Below are 23925 nucleotides of genomic sequence, written 5' to 3'. Positions count from 1 at the left end.
CCTGAGCTGAAGGCAGATGCTTAACCATCTGAGCCACCCAGGCACCCCTGGGTTTTCTTTTAAAACCTGTTCATTGGTACCCCTGTAAATAAAATCTTTTTAAAAAATTAAAAATAAATAAAATCACGTTATTTGTCAAACCTTGGTTTTACACGGCAGAGTGGGAAATGTGAACATGAATCTACCAGTGAGGCCCGCTGCCCCTCAACTGGGTGCAGGGAAGCGGAATCAGCCCACTCCCCTGAGGCACAAGGCTGGGGAAGGGGGGTGTGCCCCCCACTGCTGCGCTCTCAGTTTCTGCATGAATTCAGACACGTGTCTGTTGGCACTTGCCACCTAGAGAACAAAGTGCCTGTAGTGAAAATAAGACAACACCCCTCCTTTCCCAGATCACTCCTACAAAAAGCAGGTTTTTCTGCACAGGTGTGAGTCCTTACTTACCAAGTCTCGGAGCGGGAGCGGTGGTGACCAGAAACTGCTGTATCCTAGCTATGGCATCCCTCAGGTGTCCTACAAAAAGCAGACTTTTCAGGGCATCTGAGAACTCAGCTGACAAGAGGCAGCTGAACGACAGTGATGGTTAATTTTACATCGACTGGACTGGGCTGAGGGACGCCCGGATGCCTGGTAGGACATTATCTCTGGGTGTGTCTCTAAGAGCGTTTCCAGAAGAGAACTGGTAGAGTAAGGGTCGCCCTTGCAAATCTGGGTGGGCATCATCCAACCCACGTGGGGCCTGAACGGAAGGAGGCAGTTAAGGGGCAATTTTGCTCGCTCTTCACTTGAGCTGAGACCTCCAGCTTCTGCCCTCAGACATTGTGCTCCTGGTTCTTGGGCTTTTAGACTTGAACCGGGAGCACCATCAGCTTCCGTAATCGTCAGGCCTTGCCCACCGGCTTTCCTGGTTCTCCAGCGTGCAGATGGCAGATGGTGGGACTTCTCAGCCTCCACTATCGCGTGAGCCAATTCCTCTAACAACTATCCTTGTCTATCTGTATCTCTACATCCTATTGGTTCTGTTTCTCTATACAGCAACTCATGTCAAAGGAGCAGAGACATGCTTCCTCCAAGTCTTCTTATTAATCAGCAGTGGTAGAGTGCTGGCAGACTTCAGTGTAATAGGAGATAAGCTTCCAGAATTAGAAAACAGAGCCTAATAAAATCTTTAAAAAGGGGGGGGGGCGCCTGGGTGGCTCAGTTGTTGGGCATCTGCCTTCGGCTTGGGTCGTGGTCTCGGGGTCCTGGGACCGAACCCCCATCGGGCTCCCTGCTCCGCAGGAGGCCTGCTTCTCCCTCTCCCGCTCCCCCTGCTTGTGTTCCCTCTCTTGCTGCGTCTGTCAGATGAATAAATAAAATCTTAAAAATTAAAAAAAAAAAAAGGAGGTTGGGGACGCCTGGGTGGCTCAGACAGTTAAACGTCTGCCTTCGGCTCAGGTCATGATCCCAGGGTTCTGGGATCGAGTCCCGCATCAGGCTCCTTGCTCAGCAGGGAGCCTGCTTCTCCCTCTGCTTGTAAGCTCTCTCTCACCCTCTGACAAAATCTTAAAAAAAAAAAAAGAAAGAAAACAGAGCCTAGGGGTGCCTGAATGGCACAGTTGGTTAAGTGTCCGTTTGATTTCTGCTCAGGTCATGATCTCAGGTGCTGGGATCAGGGACCCACATCTGGCTCTGTGCTCAGCGGGCGGTGGGGTGGGGTCTGCTTCTCCCTCTCCCTCTGCTCCTCCCCCTGACTCTCTAAAATAAATCAATAAATCTTTAAAAAAAAAAAAAGAAAGAAAGAAAACAGAGCCTATTCCCCAATCTTCAAACAAATCACTCATTTTATGAGAGCAGAAATAATAGGCAGGAGATGGAAAACAGGATAAATCCACTGCCTTAAAAAAAAACAAACAAAAACCTGAAAGCGTGACTGGGTTAACTGGAGAATTCCCCTGTCAATACCCTGGAGGTGAAGCACAGCTGCCCCAGGAAAACTCCTTATATTGTCATGTAACTAAACACTTTGAAAAATTAACTGTGAAGAGCTACTCAAGGGCGCCTGGGTGGCTCAGTTGGTTAAGCAACTGCCTTCAGCTCAGGTCATGATCCCAGCGTCCTGGGATCGAGTCCCACATCGGGCTCCCGGCTCAGCAGGAAGCCTGCTTCTCCCTCTCCCACTCCCCCTGCTTGCGTTCCTGCTCTCGCTGTCTCTGTCTCTGTCAAATAAATAAATAAAATCTTTAAAAAAAAAAAAAAAAAGAGCTACGCAAGACGCCAGCAGAGCGAAACTGCAGCAAAGCCCACTCTTGCTCCCATAAATAACGGAGCTGTTTACGGGAAGAAAACACAGCACTCAAGGACGACTCAACCCAACGGGCGCGAGCTATAAAGATGGCAATGCAATGGCTGGATGCAGCGGGGGGGGGGGGCCGCCACACCCCCTCCCAACTCAACCCAAACACTTCCCTTAAAACATGTGCCTCGGGCGCCTGGGTGGCTCAGTCGGTTAGGTGACTTCCTTCGGCTCAGGTCATGATCCCGGAGTCCCGGGATCGAGCCCGCATCGGGCTCCCTGCCGAGCTTCTCCCTCTGACCCTCCCCCCTCTCATGCTGTCTCTCATTCTCTCTCTCTCAAATAAATAAAATCTTAAAAAAACAAAAACAAAAACAAAAACATGTGCCTCAATAAAGCAAGATCATCTGTTCCAAGAGGAGGAAAAGTGTATCCTGTGAAGATGGCCTCTCCTAAGCGGCAAGCCCCTTTGCAAACAGTCTTTCCTAGGCAAATTTCGGTCAATCCAATGTAGAGCTCAAAGAAGTTTGCACAGTTTAAGCACAAATGCCTCTTTCATTGACCCGAATGATCAAGTTTTGATAAAAATAAAATTGGAAAAAAGGTAACATTTTAGAAGCAAAGAGGAGCCAAGTAGAAGCAACCATCCTATTAGATTCTAGGTCTCTTCCTTCAAATATCTACACTGAATCTATCACTCAGATGGGGTGTTTCAAAGCTTCCACCACTAGCCAGGGCAAAGAGCACAGTTTCTCGCTCTGAGCTCATCTGGATTGTTTAGGAGACCCCTTAACTCTCTCTTTGGAAGGTTTAAAAAGAATTTTAAAATTATCTATGGGCGAATATAGCGAGAATTCTATAGTACATTTCTTTTTCTATGGAGAACTACAGTAAATAGTCTGTTTGAATACACAGTGATGTACAGCAAGCTCCAAATAAACATGCCTTATTTACAGAACCAGTAGTCCTACAAGGATCTGTTTAAATGCAAGTTTCTTAATTTCTTATTCGTCATTGGCTTGCAACTTCATAATCACTCAACACCTCACTGTTCATTCCAATGTTAAAAATTATGATTTCCATATGTGAATAACCAAGTCCAAGATTTTGTACTATGGGAAGTGCTTCTAAATTTAAAAGGATTGTGTTCCTTTTTTTTTTTTTTAAAGATTTTATTTATTTATTCATGAGAGACAGAGAGAGAGAGAGAGAGAGAGAGGCAGAGGGAGAAGCAGGCTCCCAAGGAGCAGGGAGCCTGATGTGGGACTCGATCCCAGGACCCTGGGATCATGATCTGAGCTGAAGGCAGACGCTTAACCATCTGAGCCACCCAGGCGCCCGATTGTGTTCAATCCTTAAGAGCAGAATCCACAAAGGCAAAAAACAAAGTCATAAAAACTTAACTTCTAAAGCAAACTTCCCTCAGTTTTCATTGCCAAAATGATACAACCTAAAAATTTTTAAATGACTTCTCCCTTTTAGGATACACGCACCCCTATGTTTACAGCAGCATTATTTACAATAGCCAAGATATGGAAGCACCCCAAGTGTCCATCGATTAATGAATGGATAAAGATGTGGTATGTGCGTGTGTGTGTATAATGGAATATTAGTCATAAAAAAGAATGAAATCTTGCCATTTGCAGTAACATGGATGGAGCTAGAGTATTATGCTAAGCAAAATTTAAGTCAGCATATGTCTCTGAAGACAGCATATGATTTCACTCATATGTGAAATTTAAGAAACGAAACAAATAAGCAAAGGGCGGGGGGGAGACAAACCTAGAAATGATTCTTAATTACAGAGAACTGATGGTGACCAGAGGTGAGGGAGGAGGGGGTGGGTTAAATAGGTGATGGAGATTAAGGACTGCACCTGTCGTGAGGAGCACCAGGTGACCTACGAAGTGCTGAATCACTAGATTGTATCTGAAATTAACATTACACTGTATGTTAACTGGAATTAAAATGAAAACTTAGGGCACCTGGGTAGCTCAGTTGGTTGAGCCACTGCCTTTGGCTCAGGTCATGATCCTCGAGTCCCGGGATCGAGTCCCACATCGGGCTCCCTGCTTGGCAGGGAGTCCGCTTCTCCCTCTCACCCTCTTCCCTCTTGTGCTCTCTCTCATTCTATCTCTCAAATAAATAAATAAAATCTTTAAAAAACAAATTAAAATTGTTTAATAAATAAAATGAAAACTTAAAAGACTTATCCCTTTTATAACTCAATCATGGAAACAATTTATCTGAAAGAATACCGTATTTCTATACTAATTGCCTCAGAAAAATGTTTATAGAAGGCCTTATTTTGTAAAGTCATGAAACTTTATACAGTGCATTTATCATCACCTCTCCACCCTAGAACTTCCCACAGGAGAGGCCTGTCTTCGAACAGGAACTGGACACAGCACCAAAGGGAAAAATTTCGGCCAAATATTATGTGTACTTAAGAATTTTATTTTTTTTAAGATTTTATTTTTTTGGACAGAGAGCGAGCACAAGCACAGGGAGAGGAAGAGGAGGGAGCCCGATCCGGGGCTCGATCCCAGGACCCTGGGATCATGACCTGAGCCAAAGGCAGAGGCTTAATTGACAGAGCCACCCAGGCGCCCCATGTATTAAAAAATTAAAGAAATAAGTTGTTATAGTGAACATATACCCCCAAAGTGGCACTCAGAAAAAACACAACTTATTCTAATATAACCACATGAAGACATTCCAAATTTATTTAGCATTGGATACTCAATAGAGAATTCCGTATTTGTTCTTTGCAACTGGTTGAAAGTTTCTATTCTTGCAATTTACAAAACAAAGGAAATAAAACAGTCGATGGGTCACAGAAAGTTCTATCCCAAAGGAGTAGATTTAATTTAAAACAAAAAAGGGCGGGCAGGGGCTTGACAAGAAAACGGTTCCCATTTTAAAACAATTCCGTGTTCTCACCTCACCATCCCTTGGTGACCCCAAACAGGGCTCTTACTGCCCAACCAGGACAGCGTCCTTCACGGTGGCGGCGATCACCAGAGGATCACAACATGTTCTCACTATGTCCTGGGAGGAAAATGAGAGCAGAGAGTTCCGACCTGGCTTCGCGGGTTGTCTTTCAAGCTCTGCTTCCGGTCTTCTAAGTCGGCAGCCTACTTGGACCAGTGCTAAAAGACTTTTCAATATGAGGAAGACAGTGCTGATAAAAGACAAGGTGAACCGAGACTGCACACGTAAAAGAAGACATTTATTATGCTAAATAACACGTTTTATTTTTCGTTTTCCCCAAACACTAAAATAGCACACGGCATAGCAAGTTAGCACACAAACAGAAAGGCAGCCAGTAACCCCGAAACTGATTAAGTCTTACTTTGGGACTCCTGAAAAACTCATGCTCTGAAGGGACCTTTACCAGAGTTCTCAACCACCAGAAGGGCTACTTCAGAAAAAATGTTAGTGTAAGAGACACCTCTGCTCCTGGAAACTGGAAACTTTCTACAGGGGCAGTACAAGGTCTGTCTCCCCCTAAACGGAGCTACCGCCGACGGTCTCGAGGTCATTTCTATTTCAGGCGACACTGCTAGGGCTCCTAGTTTGAGAAAGGATTATACTAAAAGGACACTGAATATTGCAACTTTCACCGTAGGGCCTCCATTTAAACTGCATTTCAAGGGGGAAGGAAAGGGATTTGAGAAAAGAAATCAAATTTTGCTGCAGACCCAAATTATTCTACAGAATGCAGAAATGGTGGCAGGGCCGAGAGCAGGTAGTGAAGGGCTGATCTGAACAAACAGCCTCTCCCACCCACTGATCAGTCTGAGGAGACAGTACCTGGGACGGTGGCCCTTTAGAATGAGCGCTGAAGATACATAAAGAATGTTATTACATCTTTACGTTGTAACCTGACATTTATATGGGATCTATGAATGTTCTCCTCGAAATGGTATCCCAACACTGAACGTCTTTCAGGCACAGGTTAAAACATGTTTAAAAATCTCCTGTCACATCAACCAACTTCCCATGAGTTTAAATTCCACTTAAAGTTTGTCCGATCGTACAAACTGAAGCAGGACCTTCAGAGCTGCCCCTTGTGCATCCAGACTCAGTGTGAAAGAAATCATTCTAAGACAACTTTTAAAATTAATCTCACTATTTTTATTGTTCGGCTTGTACCCTAACTATGGCGTAACGGATTTGCTACTTCAAAAGCTGGTAGAGCCTGTAACCCCAGTATTATTTGCAGATCGTTTGAGGTACTTTTTATACTTGAAAGCATTTTCTTGTATTCTACTGTCTGCTCTGAAAACAGGGGCTCTGGGTGGCCAAGGAAAACACATTTTGTCTCATCACTCAGGAAAACTTCGGGGCGTGCGTGCAGCAGTGTAGATAGGACGAAATGCAGGCCAGACAGTTCCAACTCAAAGCCTAGCCCCTCTAAAAGAGCACTTGGCGGTTCCTCCTCAGAAATCCCCATTTCTGATCGCTTCTGAGGGCACGGTAGTCCTGACGCCCAAGGCTCTCCTGGGCGGCACCATCCTCCGTGGCTGTCAGTGGCCCTGGGCCCTCCTTCCAGCCAGTCCCTCACCAGAGCTTCCCCCACTCTGCAGGACACCCCAGCAAAATGCTCTTCTGCAAGAGCACAGAACACATGCACAGTCTTACTCTGACCCACTACGGAAGCTGAATTTCTTCTTAATGATTCTTTCAAACACGGAAGCGCTTTGTTGTCGCTGTGAAGCAAGAGGCCGGCCTCACTCGGAGCATTTTTCATTTCCATTGATATCTCCTCGTTTTGTGAATTTCCATCCACATCAACCGCAGGTATTTGCATACAGGAGGAGGAAGGTGCATCTGTCGGGCAAAGGCTCTCCCCCTGTGCCCTTCCAAGTCCATATAGCAGCCTGTCTGAGTCCTCTCCCGCCCCCTTCACCTTCCCGAGGCAGGTGCCCAGAGCTCCCACTCTGTCCCTCATGCTGTGTGTTCTCTGATGTTGTGAGCTGGACGACACGCCTCTGTCAGTCTGTGCAATGCCTTCAATGGATCTCAATATGAACCTGGAAAAGATAATCCAATTAAAAGTATTATTATGAAGACAGAGGCTTAAAAGAGCCTACACACACCAGGTACTTCCTAACAAATATGAAGATCTCTTTAACAGTCTCTGGTACCAAGGATTCCCACATTTTGATAGAAAACAGGATGACAACCTACCAATTAGAGATCACAATAAAAAGAACATACTTAAAAAAAAACAGTACTTTATTAATGCAGTGTTTCCTTAAAAATACTTAAAAATTTAAAAAAAATACATTCTTAGGTTTTGTACTTTTCACAACTATTTAGTTATTTGTGGGTTCAATAAAAATCTGCCCTTTCTTTAATCAGGACATAACTGGATGACTCTATTATGCAAACCAAGGCCCTGATGTGTCCTATTTGAGAATGATTCTCAGTGACTCAAGCAGGACAAGCCACTTTTAAGGAATCAAGGTCAACTTTATTTACAGATCTAATGTCCACAAAGCCCTCCCAAGAAAAACCAGCACGGAGAGGTCCTGGCATACAACATTGCAGCCTCAAGGTGGTAAGGAAGATCACTGGCTGGCAGGTCAGGAACCGTAGCAAATTTTGGAGCCTTGATAAGAGAAGAATTCACCCGAATTTATAGGTACTACAAATAAAAACATGGTGGAGAAAGTTTCTTGGGCTTACCTCCCCACTCTCAGACTCGCCCAGTCCGAGATTCTGAGTGAAAACTTCGGGACAGAAGTTGATTTGTGACCTCAGCGGTTGTTCAAGAGCAAACTCAAGGTGACATATGGTTAACACTCTTGCTGCACCTGCAACCCTAATGGGACCAGCCTTTTCTGTGACCAAGAATCATCTTTCTTTGCCATAGTTACGCCCCCAATGGAGAAGATATGTCAGGAAAGGCTGTGAAAGGGCCTTGAGATGGGCAAACAACAAGCTGACTGGGTGTGCTGTCCAGTGCGTCCCTGGGTTACCTAAGTTTATGGAGCCCTGCACCTGTCTGAGCTGCTGTACGAATCTGAGTTGTAAAAAATGTGAGAGGAAGGCAAAATATTTTTAATTTAGGCTTTTTATTTTTCTTTAAGATTTTATTTATTTGACAGAGAGAGAGATCACAAGTAGGCAGACAGGCAGGCAGAGGCAGAGGAGAAGCAGACTCCGGGCTTAATCCCAGGACCCTGCAATCATAACTTGAGCCGAAGGCAGACGCTTAACCAACTGAGCCACCCAGGTGCCCCCAAGGCAAAAGATTTCTTATCCAAAGAAATTAAAAATTTTGTTCAGAGGAATGGAATTATTACCCTGTGGATACTGACCATTTCTTACATCCATTTGTACCTCACTTTGGTGTTCCTGATTACATGTGTGTGCGTGTTTTGTCTAAATTCTCTTTTAAGCTGATTATAACATCTCACTAGTTCCTTCATTAATTGAGGAATTAAAAAAAATGTTGACCCATGGTCCTTTAAAAAACAACCATAACCCCAGAGCATTAATACATGGAAAATAAATATATAAACTGTATTTAGTAATTTTTCTAAGAGGCCAGCCTAAGGAATAACAATCTAACGAAAACACACAACTCTGCTGGGAGAAAGGAGGGATGGAAATGTGGGATGTGAGGCAGAAGAAGCCTGAGAGCGGAGAGCTCATCTCCCACAGTAAGACAAAGACAAAGCCTAAGAGTGAAGAGTCAGGAAGCAACAAGCATGCAATTCAGAGATAGAGAAATACGCACAAGGAGAACCAGCTGTAGCTGAGAGGCTTGGCTATGGAGACAGAAATGGGGGGCAGGAAGCTGCAGTTTCTCTAACCAGGGGACCTAGCTAGGTGAGTGTGTAAGTGTGTTACGTTTTAAAAAAATGTAAAGAGAGTACACTGGGAAGAAAATAAACAAGAATTACTGGATGCTGAAATAGAAGCAAAAAGAGCAAAGGGAGGGGGCGTGAAGCCAACCAGGGCTAACGAGAGGCACTGGTCGTGGTGTAAGGAGCGTGGCCTCCATCAGCAGGCGATGCAGAGCCACTGAGGGACGTTCGGCCGGGAGACATTGGCCGGATCTGCATTTCCGATTAATTCCTTGGCTGCAGTGTGGTGGCTAGACTGGAAAGGAATCACAGTAGACCAATTAGGAGGCTACTGAATAGCGCAGGGAAGCAGTTGAGGCTGTGGGTGAAGAGGAGAGAGAAAATACTTTTCCACTTGGTGGCAGACGGATGTAGAAAGGAAGAGGACCACAGGTTTCTCTGGCTTTCACTTCTGGGTAACGAAGGCGTCACGAACAGAGAATGGACAGGAACAGCAGGTCGGGAGGGACGTCAAACAGCTCAGATGGGAGACGGGAACACACAGAGTTTGACTGTGGGAACTGGGCAAGCATTTGGATTATTAATAAAGCTGTTAGCTCAAGAGTGATGTCAGAGCTGGGACCTAGATTCTGAAGTCGCCGGCTTTGGAGAGGTGGATAAAAAAGAGAAGACGGTAAGGTACAGAAGGCCAGGATCTCCAAGATCTAGCGAGGGCCTCAAAGCCACCAAGGAGGAAGATTCAAAGCACCTCGAGAAACTCCGTGTCATAGATGCCAAGAGCATCGAGTGCTTCAAAAAAGAGGGTGGTTATGGGGCATCTGGGTGGCTCAGTCGTTAAGCGTCTGCCTTTGGCTCAGGTCATAATCCCAGGGTCCTGGGATCGAGTCCCGCATCGGGCTCCCTGCTCAGCGAGAGGCCTGCTTCTCCCTCTCCCACTCCCCCTGCTTGTGTTCCCTCTCTCTCTCTTTTTTTTTAAAGATTTTATTTATTTATTTGAGACAGAGAGAATGAGAGAGAAAGAGCACATGAGAGGGGGGAGGGTCAGAGGGAGAAGCAGACTCCCTGCCGAGCAGGGAGCCCGATGCGGGACTCGATCCAGGGACTCCAGGATCATGACCTGAGCTGAAGGCAGTCGCTTAACCAACTGAGCCACCCAGGTGCCCGTGTTCCCTCTCTTGATGTCTCTCTCTCTGTCAAATGAATAAATTCATTAAAAAATAAAAAATAAACTAAGATAAAAATAATAAAATAAAAAATTCTTAAGAAAAACACATCATTTAATAGGAGCCAACTCTCAGGAAAATTAGTTTCTAACTACTTTTAGCATGTCCTTGTACAAGGACTTGGTGCTGTTCAGAAAATACTTCAGCTAAGGTACCACTAATATAATCATGTATTTAGTGACGTTAGAATATATTGTTTACTGAAGACCTAGTTCTTTAGTAAATTCAGTAATAAACTACGTATTTAATCTCTTAACAAAAATACTTTGGGTCAGTGAAAACATTTTGGCTCTGATCCCTCAACTAGCCAACAAAAAAAAAAAATTTTTTTTTTTTTTGGCCAACAAAAACTTCCAATACTAGACACACACATTACTTATATTTTGAGAGCCAGAAATAATTTTCAAATAATTTCTAAACAAGCAAAATATTTTTTTTAAAGATTTTATTTATATATTTGACAGACAGAGACACAGAGAGGGAACACAAGCAGGGGGAGAAGCAGGCTCCCCGCCGAGCAGGGAGCCCGATGCGGGACTCGATCTCAGAACCCTGGATCATGACCTGAGCCGAAGGCAGATGCTTAACGACTGAGCCACCCAGGTGCCCCATAAGCAAAATATTTTTTATTGAAGTACAGTTGACACACTATAGACTGGTTTCATGTGTACACCGAAGTGATTCAACAACCTTGTCCATTATGCTCTGCTCCCCTCAGGTGTCACTACCGTCTGTCACAGCCCTACAATACCACTCACTGTATTCTCCATGCTGTACCTTCCACGCCCGTGACTTATTCATTCCGTAATTGAAAGCCTGTACCTTCCACTCCCCTTCACCCATTTTTCCCATTCTCCCACCACCCACCTCTGGCACCCATCAGTCTGTTATCTGTATTTATGGGTCTGTTTCTTTTTTGGTTTGTTCATTTGTTTTGTCTTTTAGATTCCACGTATAAGTGAAATCATATGGTATCTGTCTTTGTGAAATATTCTTATAACTTATTCTCACTCTACTACATATATAGGTACATCACATTGTGCCCAATAAAATACACGTAATTACGGGGCGCCTGGGTGGCTCAGTTGGTTAAGCGACTGCCTTCGGCTCAGGTCATGATCCTGGAGTCCCGGGATCGAGTCCCGCATCGGGCTCCCTGCTCGGCGGGGAGTCTGCTTCTCCCTCTGACCCTCCCCCCTCTCATGCTCTCTGTCTCTCATTCTCTCTGTCTCAAATAAATAAATAAAATCTTAAAAAAAAAAGAGAGAGAGAGAGAGAGGGAACACAAGCAGGGGGAGTGGGAGAGGGAGAAGCAGGCTTCCCGCAGAGCAGAGAGCCTGATGTGGGGCTCAATCCCAGGACGCCAGCATCACAACCCGAGTCGAAGGCAGACGCCCAACGACTCAGCCACCCAGGTGCCCCGATCTCACTTTTAAAATAGGGGTGAGGGGCGCCTGGATAGCTCAGTCATTAAGGGTCTGCCTTCGGCTCAGGTCATGATCCTGGAGTCCCGGGATCGAGTCCCGCATCGGGCTCCCTGCTCGGCGGGGAGTCTGCTTCTCCCTCTGACCCTCCTCCCCCTCATGCTCTCTGTCTCTCATTCTCTGTCTCAAATAAATAAATAAAATCTTTAAAAAAATAATAATAATAAAATAAAATAAAATACACGTAATTACATAATTAACTGTCCTTAGCCCTAGAAATCTCATCCCCACCCCCACCCCCGTGGTTAAGTCTACAAAATGATAAGCAGCATAAACTCTGGCAAACAAACTTATCCACCAACACGGAGACCATCAGAGTAAAGGAAGGAGTCTATTTTGAAGTTCAAGACAGTATGATTCAGAAAAAATAAAGTGCAGTACTGGGAGTAAGTTCCTGAATGTACTCCCTCACCCGGTAACAAAGGTTGAGAACTGAACCACAAAACCAGAGGGGTGATGTGTAAGAGAAACAAGATTATCTGGGTCTGTCCATGATCTCCAGGGCAGACAGGAGAAAGGCTCCTCCACAAAAATCTGCCTGCGGGAGGCAGCTGACCTGCTGCATAACAATAGGCCTGACCCAATTTGACAGCAGCTGTCCTCCTGGACTGCTGTCGCCTCACCTTCTCTAACCTGAGCTATTAATGGCCCCAGGGACCTGACAGTCTGGATACCACCTCTCTGTAAACTAAAAATAACCTGGCCTCTATGCTTCTGAAAGCCAGCTGGCAAGGCTATTCCCAAAGGGGGCTGGGAAGAAGACACAGCTCAAGGAGCAGGCTTGGGACAACAATGGGCTTAGAGAGGAGTCCTGCCTCACAACGGCTGGCAAACACGCTGCAGGCCCATCCCCGCCTCGCCTGGCTTCCAGAGCTTCCAGATGTGAACGTCAGTATACCTTAACATCGCTGTGCTCATGACTAAAACAATCAGACTAAGGAGGTGGCCAAAACACATTCCTCAAATTGCTACCTGGGGCACCTGGCGGGCGCAGTCCATAGAGCATGCAACTCCTGATCTCCGGGTCGTGAGTTCAAGCCCCATGTTGGGTGTAGAGATTATTAAGGAAATACAAAATAAAATTTAAAAAAAATAATAGGACTTAAAAAAAAAAAAAAGTGCTACCCAGCTCAAAGGATGAGAAACAGGAACAACTTAGTCATCTCCACATTAAGCTGAATCATAACCACAGGAAACACTAAGAGTGCTGAGTTCCTATTACGAATCATTCAGCACATCCAAATCAAACCTGTCCTTAAAAAGCCAGTCGTGCAGCTCTCGATAGCCACCACCCCGTTTCCGCTTTCTTTCACCTGCCTGCCAAAGGTGCGCTCAGACGTGGGCTCTGTAACAGCTCGGGGACCTCAGGCACTCCTCTGTCCTCAGCATGCTGTGAGGACTCACTGTGTGAAAGCGCCCAGCAACTTCTCTGACCTTCTCTGACCGGCATTCCAAAAACAGCAGCTATCATCATCCAAGAGTGTTTTAAGGAACAACAAAATGGGGCTGGGGGGGGGGGGGGGGCTATGCAGCAGAAGACGCAGGAGTGACCACTGGATGGCAACACTGAAGTGGCCTCAACACGGGCCGTGTGTTTCGTGGAGGGGTAGAAGCCGAGGCCCAGGCTGCAGTGGCCGACCAGTGAACGGGGAGCATTTTAACTTTTAGAATTATTTACAAATGCAATTAACCTTTCCTTCGCAATTCTACTCATATGATTTTCTGCTACAGATTCAATCAGCAAGTGTTCACTGAGCCCTACCCTGGGCCAGGCATTGTTCTAGGCACTGGTGTTAGGACAAACAGGGCTCTTCTTCTTGAAGCTTACTTTCTAGGTAACATACACTCAAGGACAAAAATGTCACTCACACAGTTTTCACGGCGGTGTAGTCTGGATACATATCATAGGAGATTGTATATATATATATATATTTTTAACCAGGATGAAATAGGATTGAATTCCTCATAGCATAAGAGTTGGGAAGGCTTTTTTTTTTTTTTTTTTAAGATTTTATTTATTTATTTGAGAGGGAGCGAGCACAAGTGGGCAGGTGGGAGAAGCAGCAGAGGGAGAAGGAGAAGCAGACTCCCCACTGAACAGGGAGCCTGATGCAGGACTCGATCCCAGGGCCCTGGGATCATGACCTGAGCCGAAGGCAGACAACTGACTGAGCCACCCAGGTGCCCCAGGAAGGCCTTCTAACTAGGTTGAACCCAAAGTCAAAAAGGATGGTTTTAAATTTGACTACATAAAAATAAACTTCAGGGGCACCTGGCTAGCTCAGTCAGTAGAACATGCCACTCTTGATTTCAGGGTTGAGAGTTCAAGCCCCATGTTGAGTGCAGAGATTACTTAAAAGAAACAAACAAGATTTTTAAAAAAGAGGGCGCCTGGGTGGCTCAGTTGGTTAAGCAACTGCCTTCAGCTCAGGTCGTGATCCTGGAGTCCCAAGATCGAGTCCGCATCGGGCTCCCTGCTCGGCGGGGAGTCTGCTTCTCCCTCTGACCCTCCCCGCTCTCTCTCATTCTCTCTCTCTCAAATAAATAAATAAAATCTTAAAAAAAAAAAAAAGATTAAAAAAAATAAAGTTCAGTATGTCAAATATACACCATAAGCAAAGTCAAAACTAAAAAAAAAAACAAAACACTTCTCAACTCTTACCTAACAGATACAAGGCTCTAAGAAATTAAAACCACCAACAATCAACAGAAAAATGGGCAAAGAGCATGAGTAGCTCACAAAAAAAAAAAGAAAAAGAAAAAGAAACGTGAAGGAAGCTTTCTCTGAGTACCCCGTAAGTACGTAATGAGGGCAAGTTGGCTCAAACAACAAAATATACCCACAAGGCAGCCACTCCCAGTATCTCCCCTGCTGGGGCCCTGATCAGGAGCCACCACGGTGTCCCTCCCTCCTGCATTCCGGAGTCTCCCTGCTTCCACCCTCAACTCTGAAGCGCAGTAACAGTGATCCTTCTGAAATGGTTAAACACATGATTACCATATGACCCAGCAATTCCACTCCTATATCCAAGAGAAATGAAATCATGTCCACACAAACCCTATACGTGAATGTTCATAGCAGCATTACTCACTCGTAATAGCCAAAAAGTGAGAACAGCCTGAATGTCCAACTGATAGATATAAGAGACAAGAGGCGGCTACGGAAGTGTCACAGATTGGAGGAGACATGGCAACTAAATGCAGTGCAGGGTCCTGGAACAGGAAAAGGACACAGTGGGAAAAACTGGTAAAATCCCAATGTGTCGGACTGATGCTCATCTCCGAGTTTTTCACTGTGCTAGGATGCAGTTAGCCTCCAACAGGAGAAGGTGGGCAAAGGGTCTATGGGAGCTCTCTGCACTATTTTTGCAACTTTTCTCTAAGTCAAATCATTTCAAAGTAAAAAGTAAAAAAACAAACCAAAAAAGGGATCCATTCTGGCTCGGAGTTTTGTTTTTGTTTTTTTAAATACCCCAGTGTGGGATGAGGAGATGAAGATGGTGTGGGCTTGAGGAAACAAGATAACCCAGATTAGCAAAGAGTTAATCCTTACTGAAAAGGAGTGATGGGGGAGTGGGGGTGGGTGTGTAGGGTTCATTATACTACTCTACTTTTGTGTACATTTGAATATTCCAATAAAGCTTTTTAAAAAAATAATCCTTCAAGGGGCGCCTGGCTGTCTCAGTCATTTAAACGTCTGCCTTTGGCTCAATCATGGTCCCAGGGTCCTGGAATCAAGTCCCGCATCAGGCTCCCTGCTCAGCAGGAAGCCTGCTTCTCCCTCCCCCCCTCCCCCTGCTTGTGTTCCCTCTCTCGCTGTCTCTCTCTGTCAAATAAATAAAATCTTAAAAAAAAAAAATCCTTTAAAAAAGTAAATCACATTAAGTCCCATCTCAGTGAAATATCTCCCACTTCACTCAGAGTACAAGCCAAAGTCCTTACAACGTAGAAGCCACCGTCCCATGTTCCCCGGTCCCCCAGTTTGTTACTGTGATCATAGAACAGAATTAAGAACACTGAGAGGGTACCTGGCTGGCTCAGAGCATGCAACTTTTTTTTAATCAAGGATTTATTTATTTGGGAGAGGGAGAGAGAGAGAACACGTGTGTGCCCATGAATGGGGAAGGAGAGGAGAATCTTAAGCAGATGCTGCCCCTTTCCATGTGAAAGCAATTCATTTTTATTGGCCCTTAGAAAACGATCAGAAGGTGCTATGGTCTGAATGACTGTCCCCCCAAATTCATATGCTGAAACTCTAACCTAAAGATGGCGGTATCAGGAGGTGAAGCCTCGGGGAACTGTGTAGATCATAAGAGTAGAGCCTTCATGAATGGGATTATTGTTCTTACAAAGTGGCCCCACAGAGACCCCTCGCCCTCCAACTATGAGAGGACAAGCAAGAAGGCACCGGCCAGGAATCAGGACTCTCACGAGGGCTTGGCCATGGGGGTGCCTTGATCTTGGACTTTCCAGCCTCCAGAACTGTGAGAAATAAATGTTGTGGTTTATAAGCTGCCCTGTCTGTGGAGGTAAAGAACCACTGGTCCTTCTCCAAAGATCGTTTGAGAAGCAATGCCTAGGCTCTCTCCTGAGTTAGGGCTACTCCCCCCAGGTACCGACAAACATGGTTTTTTTTAAAAGAAATTATTTGTTTATTTGAGAGAGAGCAAGAGTGAGATAGCACAAGAGTGGGGGAGCATCAGAGGGAGAGGGAGAAGCAGGCTCCTCGCTGAGCAGGGAGTCCGATGCCGGGCTTGATCCCAGGACTCCAGGATCCTGACCTGAGCCAAAGGCAGATGCTTAACGGACTGAGCCACCCAGGCGCCCCGACAAACACATTTCTGAAAAAATGGTTTTTAACCTTTTCTTCACTTTTTTTCGCCCCCAAGATTTTATTTATATATTTGACAGAGAGAGAGAGAGAGAGAGAACATGAACACACAAGCAAGGGGAGAGGGAGAAGCAGGCTCCCCACAGAGCAGGGAGCTCAATGCAGGGCTCGATCCCAGGACAGAGACAGGATCATGACCTGAGCGAAGGCAGATGCCTAACCAACTGAGCCACCCAGGCGCCCCACTTTTCTTCACTTTATATATGGTTGGTATCTTTTAACATTAGTACATATAGATCTAACACACTTTGTATGTGCTTGACCCATTATAGGACTTTGTGTTAAGACTTAAAAAAAAGCCTGACTCAAGGATACAGGTGTTCACTGCACTATTCTTTCATATTTTACATAGGCTGAAAATTTTTCAAAAGTTTATGAAAAACAAACCATGATCAAAGCATTCACTTGAATGGAAAGATTCCACAAGTGTTTTTATGTTCCCTGCATGTTCGGTACTTAGCATCTCAAAGTATGCAGTTGTTCCTCATCTCAGAAGCCAGAACAAATTCCTAACCGGGCTGATGCTCTTGACTTGACTCATTAAGATTTCATAAAGCTGGGGCGCCTGGGTGGCTCATCGTTAAGCGTCTGTCTTCGGCTCAGGTCATGATCCCAGGGTCCTGGGATCGAGCCCCGCATCGGGCTCCCGGCTCAGCAGGAAGCCTGCTTCTCCCTCTCCCACTCCCCCTGCTTGTGTTCCCTCTCTCTCTGTGTCTCTGTCAAATAAATAAAATCTTTAAAAAAAAATTTCATAAAGCTCATAAGCTTTTACAACATTTTCTTAATAATCTCTAATTTCCCCCCATCAAGCAACAGAATAAAACTCATTTCAAGCTGCACTTGACCCTGCAACCAGGATCTTGGAATCTTTACTACTATTTAAAATTGTTCAGACATAAGATCATGCAATCTGAGTCAAAGCCAAAGTCCTTTCAATGCTCCTAAACCTCTCAGTCTGAATCTCCTGCCACCTTCTTCACAGACCAGCCTCCTGCTGTTCTGGAACATATCAAGCTTGCACCAGCTGTAGGGCCTTCTCTGCACAAAACAAGATACTCTTCTAACCCAGACATCTCCCCAACCCCAAGGCTAAAGCCCTTACCACTGACTTCAAGGTTTTGTTCAAATGCCACCTAATCAATGAAGCCCACCTGCTCTATTTAGAACGGCAACCAGCTCTCCCAGCCCACCTACACTCCTGAACTCTTTTACCTGATTGGAACAAACAAAATATAGATTTTCAAGTGACAGGCGAACACGGAAAGACAGGGCGTTGTGGATTTAGAAAGTCTATCAGAAAGGAGACTATGACAGAGCAGTCAGAAGCAGGGGAGAGGGGTGGCACAGAGGGAGGAGCCAAAGGAAGCTTCCCGGGCCTGGTCAGCACAGGGCAGCGTGGCCCATGCCACAGAAGACAAGGACATTGCTCAGTCCTCAGTACAATCTATCATCTTGCTTTTACTAATTTTATTTTTTTAAAGATTTTATTTATTTATTTGCCAGAGAGAGGGCAAAGGAGAGAGAGAGCACGAGAGTACAAGCAAGGGAAAGTGTCAGGCAGAGGGAGAAGCAGGCTCCCCGCTGAACAGGGAGCCCGATGAGGGACTCGATCCCAGGGCCCTGGGATCACGACCTGAGCCGAGGACAGACGCTTAACCAACTGAGCCACCCAGACGTCCCACTAATGTTAATTTAGTATTTCATACAGATTCTCATTTTTCTACTCCTTGTATTTCAGATTCTGTACAAATAGGATACTAATGACTCTAGCAGATTAAGGCTTGCTTGCAAACAATATTTTTTTTCAAAATTTTTAAAATTTATTTTTTTAAGCTTGCAAACAATATTTTAAAATCATAAAGCTCCTAGGTTTACAAAGCCCTTTTGCCTCATTTAATCATCTTGCATGTTAAAGAGGTATCAACCACCTGAAAAGGTCTACAAACAAACGACGCAGGGGTCCTAAGTAAACATGTGGGACACAGCATCCCTTATTCCAGCACCCCCCACGGAGAGGCCGACGACACAGTGTGGTGAGTAAAAAGGCAGCGACCCGCAGCTGTCCTCTTGCTCAGATTCTATTTCCCAGGGCACTTCCCTTTACAAGAGGCCAGAGTAATTAAACCCTTAAATCAGGTTAATTTAATTAGTGATTTTCCACAAATGAACAGAAACTCTAAACCTGCAGGGATATTTAAAGTCGCAGCTTAACTATCACAGTAAAGACAGATACCCCGCGCCCACTCCCTCCCCGCCTCAGCACGTGAAGTGACTGCTGCTATCCTGGATCAAGCCCGAGATCCAGCCTAAAATCCTTACACAGTTCTTAGCCGCCAACGAACCTGGTGACCACTTTGTGCCTCCCCCGCTCCCATCTCACCACTGACCTGACCGAACAAGCCCACATGCTACTCCTACAGCTCAGCTCTCAGGCTTCTCTACAGCTGGGCTGCACCTGCACTCCATGTCAAGTATACCACGTCATCCATCACGGGCTTTTGGGGTTGGTGCGCGCTGAGCCCTTCTGACTGCCCAAACCACTCAAAGTAAAGCTAATTTCCCTCCTCCTAAATGCATCTACCTTCAATCATTGTGGTGCAAATTCCTTGTTATGAAAATTGTACTTGAATAACATTTCCTGAGATTCCCAAACAACCACAAACAACTGTGAGATTTGGAAACCCTAAGCATCACATTAGAAATGGAGTCCTTTGTTCCTTATTGCTTATGGAACAAGCAAGCCTTCAGTACTCTTGCAATGAAGAGAACAAAAGTGCAAGATCATATGGATATGGTGATCATGCAAGTCCTCTCTGAAATCAGAACTGAAGTGTGAGACTGTAGGAAGAATAGCTTGTGCAAATGCCCAGGGACAGATATGCAGAGGAGAGTAGTAAGGAAGCTGTGAGAAGAACAGTAAACAAGAAGCCAGTCAGAGAGGTTGGCAAAAGCCAGATCTGCTGGATAAAAATATGTGAACTGCATTCTGTACACAATGAGCAGCAGTTTTGTTCTGTTGTTTTGTGGGAAATGACACCTATGGTAAAAAAAAAAAAAAAAAAAAGAAGAAGAAGAAAGAAAAAGACTTCTCTACTGCCCAGTGGAAAATACATGGTCCAGGTGAGTGACTATGGGTAGTTTGGACTAGAGGGTAATCATAGTTAAGTGGGCATGTGACAAAGCTGATTTTTTTTAATGATACAAAACATGGTAACTTTTTTTTCAAAACATGGTAATTTTTAACATTATGTACTAGGTCTTCTCTTACAATAGTTCTTGTAATTCTACATGTGACTGCAAAGCATTAACGCAATTCTAGACAAAAGGTTCCAAAGTAGGCGCTTGGCGGGGCGGTGGGGGTCAAATGCAGACTTGTTTTGTTTTGGCCACAAAGTTTACTTTCTTAAAACTTGAGCTGATTTGGTATCTAAAAATCAGTATTTCCAATTTCTATTGAAAATCACTAGATCTGGCAAACAACCGTTGGCTAGTGGAAACTGGCTAGAGCACAAGCTTTCTGGTTTCTCCCCAGTCCCCACACCTAGCACCCTTGACTCCTTCATACCACCTACTGGAACGATATTTCAGTTTTCCACTCTTCCAGTCTGGTACCTTCACTTAGGGTGCCAGAAGCCCTTATTCACATAAAAGTATTCCAATTTGAGGGGCGCCTGTGTGGCTCAGTCATTAGACGTCTGCCTTCGGCTCAGGTCATGATCCCAGGGTCCTGGGATCAAGTCTGTATGGGGTCCTTGCTTGGCGGGAGGCCTGCTTCTCGCTCTCCCGCTCCCCCCTGCTTGTGTTCCCTCTCTTGCTGTGTCTCTCCTGTCAAACAAATAAATAAAAATCTTAAAAAAAAAAAAAAGGCAGGTTCATCTCATCTCACCTTAACACATTTTTTTTTTTCTTTTAAAGATTATTTATTTGAGGGAGAGAGAGCACACAGAGTGAGAACACGAGTTGGGGGGAGAGGCAGAGGGAGAGGGAGAAGCAGACTCCCCGCTGAGCAGGGAGCCCGATGTGGGGCCCAACCCCAGGACCCTGAGATCATGACCTGAGCCGAAGGCAGACGCTCAACCGATTGAGCCACCCAGGTGCCCCTCACCTTAACACATTTTTGATCAAGAACTGGTTTTAAGTAGCCTGCCATCACCAGTAATAGGAACCAAAACCTAAGGGTCCAGACACAGAGACAATGCCATCCTGATACAACCAAACCAGAGGGCACAAAAAGGACAACACCTGCATGGTCTCAACAGCCCTGGTCCTAGCACTCAGCCTCCCTCATTTTGCACACCAGGGAGCAGCGCAAGTACGGTCAGACAGAAGCTCAGCGAGGGCAGGAACCTGTCCCTCCTCCATCAAAGCCTGTGCCAGGCACTCCAAGACGTGTAAACGGAATCCAACAGGAGCTCCACATCTGACCATCTCTGATACCCTTACAAAGGAAAACTCTCAATCTGACGACTTTTCATCCCACTAGAAAAAGGCATCTGTAATTCAAGGGGTGAAGGAATGTCATTTACAGCAAAGGTGATCTCCAAGGTGCTGGGTGTGTCTACTTTCCCACATCTGAACATAGTTTAACTCCGAAACCTTTTGCGTCTCTCCCTCCTCCACTTCATTTTCCCTCATTTTCGGCCTCACCCCACCCCGACTCCGACCAGGATAAGTAAAATACATCTACCAAAACACTAACCCATTTTAAGTTTCAGAAATAATTTGTTGAAAAGCTTCGTAAAGTTAGGGAACTAACAAAGTGAACCACAAACCCAACCGTATAATAGTCCTCTGGGCCAAATTTCCTCTTCGGGGCTTTTCCACCGGTGCCAGCATCCACCATCCCCGCGGACCCCACGCCCCAGCTGCAGGCCCTCAGCCGGGGCAAGCCGCTCCACCCCGCCCCCAGCCTCGTTCGCAGAACGGGAACAACAATAACATCAGCGGGCTTTCCTCCCGTGGGGTTGCAGGAGGAATGCACAGCGCATACGCTGAGCACCCAGCTTGGCAGCTCCCGTTAGCATCCTCGCCGTCCCCGGGCGGGACGGGCCGGACCGCGCTGGGCGGACAGGCGCTCGGGGAGGGTCGGGGGAGGGGGGCCCGGCGGGCGCGGCTCACTCACCTGCAGGCGGACGTTGAGCATCATGGAAGCCACGATGTAGAGGTAGGGGAAGTTGATGCGCAGCCGCCAGGCCAGGTCGAAAAAGATGAGCAGCGTGCGGGTCAGCCCCTTGCAGAAGACCCCATAGGAGCGGGCGGCGGCCGAGCGCGAGAGGCGGACAGCCAGGCCCGACAGAGCCGCCGCCATATAGACCGGCGCCCGCCGCCCGCCCGCCGCGCACCGACCGGCCGCGGACCCGGGCCGCCCGGCGCTCCGAAGCCCGCCCGCCCTCTCGGCGCCGCGTCGCCCCCGGGCCTCCGCCCCGGCCGCTGGGCCGCGCTGGGCGCGCTGAGGGAGCGAGGGAGGCGGCGGCGAGGTCGGGGGCGGGCGGGCGGGCGGGCGGCGGGGAGGGGAGTCCGCGCGTCACACTCGCGGAAGCGCCTCCGCGAGCCGCCGCCTGGTCCAAGCCGGGCCGCGCGGCCTGACGTCACAATGCCCGCGCCGCGCCTGCGCACCTCTGTCCCGCCCCCTACCCCGCCCCTTGCCACCTTCCGCAGGTGAGACGCGCATGCGTGGGCGAGGCGGGGCGGGATGCTCCGGCCGAGCAGCGGATGCGTTATCTCGGTCTGCCCCCTAATGGTAAGCTGGAAAATTAAAACAAACGAGAAGGTGAACCGTGAATTTGAATTAGATGTACAATGTCAATGTCCTTAATAATGGGGGACTGTACATTTAAAAATTGTTAAAATAGGCAGCTCTTTCTGCCCAGGGGTCCTGTCACCGTGCTTTAATAAAATTACCTTTTTGCACCTAAATCAATCAATCAAAATAAAAACTGTTAAAATAGCAAGTTTTATGTTATGTATATCTAACCACAATTATAAAAAGCAAACAAAGGGAGGCTTCCTGGGGTGGAGGGGCAGAACATGCTCCCCATGTAGATGGTTTCAGGACCCCTGCCATTGTTGTTCAGTGTTGACTTATATAAAATTTAATCTTTAATAATTGGTATTAATTGACTTGCTAATGAAATAAGCAAAAATATTGAAACTTCCAAAACTTCTAGTATTCTGTGTTTCGGGTTTTTTATCTTTTTGACAATGAGTTTTTACATTCCTACTTCAGCATATAGGTTTCTATCAAAGATTTGCATGGTGTGAAGGTAGATATGTTATTTCTAGTCTCAGACAAAGCATTTCATGTCATTACTTCTGCCCACCAATGAAAGTCTGGGAATTTGGTACAGGTGAGGAAAAAAAAGTTTCATTGATGAAATTAAAAGCAAATCTTAAGTCCTTTAAGAAAGCAACAGTGTGGGGGCACCTGGGTGGCTCAGTCGTTAAGCCTTCGGCTCAGGTCATGATCCCAGGGTCCTGGGATCGAGCCCCACATTGGGCTCCCTGCTCCACGGGAAGCCTGCTTCTCCCTCTCCCACTCCCCCTGCTTGTGTTCCCTCTCTCGCTGTGTCTCTCTCTGTCAAATAAATAAATAAAATCTTTAAAAAAAAAAAAAGAAAGCAACAGTGTGAAAATAGATTTAAATGTAAAAATTCTTTGCCCTAAAATGGGTTTGCAGTAATAATCATTATTGCATTAAATGACTTTTAGAAGTCATTTAAGGGGCACCTCGTGGTGCAGTCGGTTGGGCATCTGACTTGGTTTCCCTTCGGTCCTGGTCTCCGGTTGTGATCTCGGGGTTGTGAGATCCAGTCCTGCGCACTCCCCACTGAGTGCCAAGTCGTCTGGGGTTTCTCTCCCTCTCCCTCTGCCCCTCCCACTCGTGCTCTCTCTCTAAAATAAATAAATAGATCTTTAAAAAAAAAAGTCATTTAGGAGCACCTGGGTGGCTCAGTGGGCTAAGCATCTGCCTTCTGCTCAGGTCATGGTCCCCGGGTCCTGGGATGGAGTCCCATGTTGGGCTCCTTGCTTAGCGGGGAGGCTGCTTCTCCCTCTGACTGCTGCTCTCCCTGCTTGTGCTCGCTCTCTCTCTCTCTCTGACAAATAGAGAATATCTTTATTAAAAATAAAATCTTTATTTAAAAAAATAAAATAAAATAAAATAAAATTCTCTACCCTGAAATTCACACTCAAAATCATTAAAAAATTTTTTTTTCATTTTACTCATCTATAA

General features: G+C 46.0%; 1 protein-coding gene across 1 annotated transcript; it reads right to left on the bottom strand.

Moving 5' to 3' along the window:
• Positions 1 to 5106: 5106 nt before the first annotated feature.
• Positions 5107 to 22948, bottom strand: FAM220A (family with sequence similarity 220 member A). The gene is made up of 4 exons (XM_034988173.1): positions 22916 to 22948; positions 21817 to 22143; positions 21138 to 21187; positions 5107 to 7311 (listed from the first exon to the last, which is right to left on the bottom strand). The coding sequence occupies exons 1-4, from the start codon at positions 22946 to 22948 to the stop codon at positions 6432 to 6434; spliced, it is 1290 nt and encodes a 429-aa protein (XP_034844064.1). The 3' UTR covers positions 5107 to 6431.
• Positions 22949 to 23925: the final 977 nt, after the last annotated feature.

Source organism: Mirounga leonina, unplaced genomic scaffold, assembly GCF_011800145.1.
Source record: "Mirounga leonina isolate KUSES-001 unplaced genomic scaffold, KU_Mleo_1.0 Mir_454, whole genome shotgun sequence".
Lineage (NCBI taxonomy): Eukaryota > Metazoa > Chordata > Mammalia > Carnivora > Phocidae > Mirounga > Mirounga leonina.
This window is presented reverse-complemented; position numbering and strand designations above follow the sequence as displayed.